General features: G+C 42.8%; 1 protein-coding gene across 1 annotated transcript in view; it reads right to left on the bottom strand.

The window, feature by feature from the left end:
* LOC109306712 (CWF19-like protein 2) overlaps positions 1 to 7,661 on the bottom strand; it is a 120,772-nt gene that overhangs the window by 108,942 nt on the left and 4,169 nt on the right. The window contains exon 2 of the mRNA XM_019530249.1: positions 4,523 to 4,612. Within this exon, the coding sequence (XP_019385794.1) occupies positions 4,523 to 4,612 (90 nt within the window). The remainder of the gene's footprint in view (positions 1 to 4,522; positions 4,613 to 7,661) is intronic.

Genomic DNA, 7,661 nt, shown 5'->3' with positions numbered 1-7,661 from the left:
TGTCAGGGCAGCCAGGATCTGGAACCAACTTCCAAGAGAAGTGGTGCTGGCTCCTACCCTGGGGGTCTTTAAGAGGAGGCTAGATATACACCTTGCTGGGGTCGTTTGAACCCAGTACTCTTTCCTGCCATAGCAGGGGGTTGGTCTCAATTATCTGCTCAGGTCCCTTCCGACCCTAGAAACTATGAAACTATGTTTTAGAATTAGCAAAATTGAAATCAGGAAGTTGACTTTAAGTAGCCAGCACGCAGAAAATAATTTGTAATTTTCCAGGGAAACCAGATATTGACATAATTACAAGTGTGTAGAGAGGAAAAACTAATAAAGGTGCCTTGTAGTGCCAATTATTTCCTCCTAGACTGGTGTTTTATTTCTCAATATCTTGTTACTGAGAAGTCTTCCCAACTTGCTATTGTCAGATATTGAGCAGTAGTCATATAAAATCATTACGTTTATTATACAACTGAATAGTTTCATCTTAACAACACACCCAAGGCTAATCTGGAACAAGAAAATCACCCCTAGAAAGGGCTAGGTTCTAAAACAATTTTTATATGACTTTTACCAAAATGTTAGCTAAGAAAAACAATATAAAAATTGACTAAGACAGTTGATGTCATAGTCCCATCCCAGAGCCCCAAGTTTCTCCCTGCTGTTCTACTGTCTGTCCCATAGAGCAGACCAAGGTTTGCCCCAGAGAACTCTTTAGTCCTGCAAGCCTCAGCTCCACTGTCCTTTATCAGCTCCCACCACTACACCAGGGGATCTTGTGCCAGCTCCAGGTGGATTCCCCTGGGGTTGTGAAATAATTTTTAGGTCCCCTTTCCAGAGAATAACCTTTAACACCACTTGCCCAGACATCACTCTACCACAGGGAATCAATCAGTAAGGCAGTGGTTCTCAACTTATTTAGACTCGAGCCACTCCTGGAGAGGCTCAAGGTACCCTCAGAAAATTCCAGCTCTTCATTTGCACTTGTTTTTCTGACTACAGAAAAACAAAAAACAATGTTTCTGTCGCACAGAACTCAGAAAGACCACAACAGATCAGAAGGTTTTGAACACTATGGGTTCCTATCTGAAATCCTTGGGTTTTTCATGTGAATCAGATTTGCACATTTTAAATGCTGACATTGCATGAAAGGATCTCCAGGCACCCCAGCGTGCCATGGCACCCTGGTTGAGAATCATTGCAGTAAGGAGACTAAACAACAAAAGAATTTCTTATATAGAAGAAAATAATTATATAAGAAAAAACTGACCATTAGTTTGAAGACAGAACAAAAAGACAAATCAAGTTTCTTACACTGTCATCTACTACTAAGTGCTTTAGAGACCTGCTGGTATTTTCAGAGATCAACCTTCTTGCTGAACCTGCCAGCCCTGACTGCTAGAGACTTGGACCCTTCTCCTGCCTGGGACAGTCCAAAGACCTCCTTCATCTGAAAGATAGTCTCCAAAATGCTTCCAACGCTGTTCCCCACTGCCATCAACATTGTCCCACTTTATCATGGACCTCAGCATCCTCTAGCAATGTCTTGTCTCCCTATACCCTACTCCCTATAACCTATACCCTTGCTGTCTCCTCAACGCACCTGGAATTCCTTTGGCTAATAGGCTATTTTTCTCAGATGCCTTTGCTATTGTGGAGTTGTTTCTGCTATGATGACCAGACAATACCCTGCATGTCCATCCTACCAGTGGCCCCATCTGTCTGTGATTGGGAGTGGTAACCATCTTTGCTCTAGTAACACTAGGACAATCAAGATCGAGCAGTTTCACATACTCTCTTCCAAGTATGCATCCCTCAGTTCCTTTGGATAAACTACGTTCAAAATCATAAAGATACAGAGAGCAGCATAATGTAATGCACACAGAAATAAGAGCAACATAAATAGATACAGCGTAACATTAGCTTTTCAATTATACCATGTGCCATATCAGCAAAACACACAAAAGCCTACATAGCACTCCGTGAACACCCCAAAATTTTGTTGGGCTCATGACAGCTGGTATCCTGTTTAAGAATGTATATATTACTTAAGAACCATTTAAATTCAATCAACCAAGTGTTGTAAGACCACCACCTCTAGACACCAGCTTTAAATAGGGAAAAGTAAAATCCCATAGATTTAATGATTAAAATATCCCCAAAAAACAAACGGAAGGTCTCAACTAATATAAATTATCATCTTTTCTATATTCTGGACACATATCAGACTTGCAGTTTGGTCAAAAATTAAATAAATGTCAGACGTGAAATTAATCTTGGTAACATAGGGAGTATTAGTACACAAGTACTGATGCAAAAGTTATTATAAATGCATCATTTCTTTCCTACAATTTTAAGATCGTTTAGACGAGTCTTGGATGTAGTGAATTATAAAAAATATATAATTATTTGATATACAGAATACATAGAGAATATATGTCACTACCTCCACGCAGTTGATTATTTTAATAAATGAGATATAAAAAGGTAAATAAAGGAATTTCAGAAGGTTTCTGTTTTCCTTCACCCATGGACTGGCCAAGGGGTGAAAAGAGGTAAAACCACTGGCTTTAAAATACCCAACTATATTTACAAAGATTCTACACAGAGATTATGACTTCTGCTTTGCTCTAACATTTTTTTCTAGGTCCTCAAAGAAAAATAAAAAGCAGAAATTCCATATTGACCACAATCCCAATCCCACAACAACCATTCAGCTGGAGGTTCTAATAAATAGAGCCCCCTCCTCGCAAGATTCAAAAAATAAAAACTTGAAAATAACTGTGTTAACTAGCATTCCCTTATCAATAAAAGACAGACGCTGATATGCAAGTTTTCACCTCACGTATCCTGGAGGCTACAGTAAAATGCACTACAGGCATACTCTGTTCCTCACTGCAGTATAATTCTTTACAGTAAAACTCTGTGGTGTCTGAAAAATGATATACAAACTGCCAGTGGGAATTCTGTATCTACATAGAAGAACACATTTTCCATTTAAAATCTGTAATTTGTAGTTGAATATGAATGCAAAATGAAAAGGATTCTTATATCCAATGCTAATCATACAATTAAGAAATAATGGTTAGGAAGTATAAAAGCATTTCTTTTTATGAGACCTTAAAGTGTTTACAATCTCCAAAAATACTTTACAAATTACTTTTGCTTATGAATGAGACTACGCATTACAGTTTCATAAAGCTTACTTTTTTTTTTTTTTTTTTAACCAAACAGCAAGCTGATGTTTTCATATCTAAACTAATTCTAATTTTAGGTTGTATTTCATTGTTTTTGGAAACGAGAGAAAATGTCTAGTTTTATATTGGAAATATGAGCTCAAATGCTACCAGTCTTCATCAGAAGTGATAAAACACTAAATCCAAAGCTGAAAGAGTATTTAGGGTACTAACAAATGACTGAATTAAGCAGTAAATAAAACAAATTTAAGAATAAGTTAATATTTATACATAAGTAAATATTTAGGTAAATTATGGCTCAGTTAAATAAGTAAGTACTTTGGGGAGAAATATAGTATAGTTCTTCATTATTCTAAGGTATGGTTGTAACTTAAAATATGCACTTAATCATAATAAATATTACTAATACACTGTTTTATAATGGAAGTATTAAGTATTTTTTTGTTTTAGCATTTGTTTTTCCTTAGTATATCAACATGTACAGTTACCAATACTTAGCAGTTTTTCCTTATTATGTTTCCTCCCAGTCAACTAATGAAAAAAACGAAGTCTTTAAAATATAATCTATGCATCATATTTGCCTTTAAAACCATACATGCGTCTCTTAGGATCTGGAAGAACTGATAATTAGCTTAGACAAAATTAATTAGTTCTACTTTGTAATTCCCTCATTGAAAAAACTGTTCAACACAGACTTCAATTTGTGTAAGCTTTATAAAGATGAGCTACATGACAATCTACTTACACAGGTTTACTTATTTTGGAGTCTTTGAAATGGAATATTGCTCAACAGTATAAGCCTGTGTAATCCTTTCCTCCTTCATTTTTTCAGTTTATATTACCACCAGAAATTCCTGGTATAAAATAGTATCCTACCCTGTTCAGGTATAAACAGTCAACTGACACCAATACAGACTACATAGAACCAAAATTCCAGAGGCAAAAATCACCGCAGTGCCCAGCTCCCAGTGAATACTATGCATGCTACATAAGCCCTCTATTAAGGACACTACATACGCCCTAATTGTTTCAAGTCGACTACTGAATAGAGAATTATGCTACGCATTTCAATGCCACAAGGATCTGACCATGGTGCTGTTTGTGTGTCTAAGATGCTCCACAGGCTTCAAAGTATATACTGGGACAAATGGCACGCAGGAGCTTACAATAGTTAGACAGTATGAAGTTCGAAAACTCATTAGATATCTTGGTTCTTTTATAGACAACCTTTGTAAATTTAAACTCAAAATTGACAAATATCATTACTACTGGTACTATATAGCTGCACTGTATATACTGCAACAGCACATAACAGAAAAATATTTTCCCCTTACCTCCTTGTCAGATTTTGATGGAGTCTGCGTTCTACTTTCTTTTAGCTTACGTGCATTTTCAAGCTGAGCTTGGAGTTTGGAAGCTAAATCCTTTAAAAAAAGAGAGATAATATTGACTGAGTTGAGTTATTTTGAGCTTTTATTTACAGAACCATGATTACCAAGTGTTCATTTCTCTTGATGCTGCTTGGTTTAAGAAAAAAAAAATCACCAACACCAGTATATAGAAATAATGTAATCTCTATTAAATCATATGCATCTGAAGCACAGCACCACATTTTTAAAATAGCAAGATAACACATAGCGCATTACATTTTCAACAGCACTGTTCAAATATTAACCAATTTATGCTCATAAAATCCTTCAGCAATATGCATAGTTGCCATTTGCAGCCAGAAAAGCAGTCAGAGACAAGTCTAAACTACCATAATTTAAATGTTTTTCTGCTCTCTTAGCATGCAAGACATACTAAAATATAATTATGTAAATCTCACAGCTACATCCTCTACTAAATTTACACTCCCTTACACATCATCTTTGAATTTGGTGCTAGAATCCAATTTATACCTTGGATAGGACAGAGATGGGGAAAGAAAGACCTTTTTGCACCCTCGTATTCATAGGTGATGCGTAGGGGGAGCACCTGGGGGCACCTGCCCCCCCGCCTGAGACTGGCCATCAGCTTCTATGGGTGATCATCAGTTGTCACTCACAACCCACCTCCTCCTGCCCTCCCCCCACTGCCATCACAAGTTTCTGCGGATAACCACTCACCACCGATACTGCCACCCACAAATTGTGCCCCCCCCAATATCAGGAGGCACCTAATATTAATTGCTTTTCTAATTATAGCCTCTCTTGTAGTCTGTCATAATGTAAATTGCTGTAATTAATACTACCTTAGAGTCAATGGGCCAAATTCAGTGGTGGAATACATAAGAATTTACATTACAGGTTGATAAGCAGACTTAAATCCAATGAGGCCTAAAACAGTAAAATATATATTCTTGCTGCCCAGAAATCATAGATTTCACCTATCCAACTTAAGACTCGCACCGAATCATGTCTCCATTTGTTGAGAAGCAGGAGTGGAGGAAGCAGGGTGCACGTGTGCCACACGTGTACCCACCTTACCTCGGCGGTGAAGGCAGCAGCTGCAGAGGAGACAGCAGCGGGGGCAGCAACAGCTGATTTCCCCCTAAGGTAAGTGGGGCAGAGGGTACAGCACAGCTGAAGCGGATCTGGAGGGGAAGCCCTCCAGAGCCCTTTTAACTCACCCGACAGGGAGCCGCATGCGGGCAAACAGACAGCGGAGGGGGGCTTTCCCCCAAGCAGGGGAGTAGCTTCAGGGGCCTTTCCCCCAAGCGGGGGGGGGGCAGCTCTGACTAGCCCCTTGGGGTGGTAGTCCCTGCCACCCCAGGATCCCAGCAGGAGGGTCGGTACGGGGGCGGGGCCGCCAGCCAGCACTTCCGGCTTAGCCAGAAGGCCTGATTGGCTGAGAGCACAACCGCGGGAATTTCAAACTGCGGGCTTTAAAGAGCAGCGGTTTGAAATTCCCTTGCAGTTGGGAAGTAGGAGAGGAGGGAGCAGGGTGCACATGTGCCACACATGTACCCACCTTACCTCAGCAGCAAAGGCAGCAGCTGCAGAGGAGACAGCAGCGGGGGGCAGCAACAGCTGATTTCCCCCAAGGTAAGTGGGGCAGAGAGTACAGCGCAGCTGAAGTGGATCCAGAGGGGAAGCCCTCCAGAGCCCTTTTAGCTCACCTGACAGGGAGCTGCGCCCAAACAGTGTGCGCAAACAGGCACGCTCTGTAAGGGCGCACCGGCGTTTGCATAAGGTGGGCATGAGGTAGCTGCCCAGAGCAGCACCTCCAGCGAGCAAAAGCAGCAGGTGCAGCTCTACAGACATGACGCAGACGTGTAGCACAGCTGCCAGGGGCCCCGCCCGGGCACAGCTGCCTGCCATGGGCTCTTCCAAGGCCTCCACCCAGACAGAGCACTTGGCAGGGTCAGTGGTCCCTTGCCCCCCCTGTCTGTGTGGGGGGGCTCGGTGGGGTCCTGGGGCGGGGCCTGGTGGTCTCCTTGCCTGCCCCTTCTGTGCACAACTTAGGGCCCTGCAGGAGCAGGTGAGGGAGCTCCAGGCTGAGGTGAGCAGGCTGAGGGGGATCAGGGATGCAGAGGATGAAATTGATGCCTATGTCTGTTCTCTGCAGGCCTGGTCACACACTGTACAGCCCACACAGGAGACGCATCCAACGCAGGAGTGGCAAACTGTGTCCAAATCCAGAACTGCTAGGCCTAGAGTGGTGGAAGTTCCCCAGGTTCACCTGGGGAACAGGTTTGATGCCCTGGCAGCTGTGATGGAGAAAGACAGTGAAATTGCCTCCGGCAGGGATGATGCCACTCCCCACATGGTACAGAATGGGCAGAGAGCAAACACCAGCAGGAAGAAACACCGGGTCCTTGTCATCGGAGACTCCATCCTACGAGGACTGGAAGGTCCCATCTGTCGGCCTGACCCCACGACGCGGGAGGTCTGCTTCATGCCTGGGACTCGGCTTAGAGACAACATGGAGAGGATCCCGGCCTACATCCAACCTGCAGACCAGTACCCCATGGTTGTCATCCATGTGGGGACAAATGACATGGCCAGGGGAAACCCTGACCACATTATGAAGGATTTCAAGGTTCTGGGGGACAAGCTTAAGGAGATGGGAGCACAAGTGGTATTCTCCTCTCTTCTTCCAGTGAGTAGGCGGGGACAGCGACATGAGGCCTGCATTAGTGAGGTCAATTGGTGCTTATGAAGTTGGTGCCGCCAGTCAGGCCTTGGGTTCTTTGATAATGACCCATCCTTTCAGGCAGTAGGCTTTCTGGGGTGGGATAGGCTTCACCTCTCTCCTAAAGGCAAGCGTGTCTTCTCTTCCAGGTTGGCTGATCTCATACAGTGAGCTTTAAACTAGCATCACTGGGGGAGGGGGCCACAGGAAGACGAGGAGACACCACCCGAGCAAGACAGGTAACAAATGCTAGGAGTGCCCGGGTAAGAAATGGGTCCAAACAATCTCCCAAATCGGGGGGGGAGGGGGGGGGCACATGCAGCTAGGCAGGGCCTTAAATGCCTATATACCAATCCT

Source organism: Crocodylus porosus, unplaced genomic scaffold (genome assembly GCF_001723895.1).
Source record: "Crocodylus porosus isolate Cpor-Errol unplaced genomic scaffold, CroPor_comp1, whole genome shotgun sequence".
Classification (NCBI taxonomy): domain Eukaryota; kingdom Metazoa; phylum Chordata; order Crocodylia; family Crocodylidae; genus Crocodylus; species Crocodylus porosus.
The sequence above is the reverse complement of the archived record's forward strand: the minus strand, read 5'-3'. Positions and strand labels throughout refer to the sequence as shown.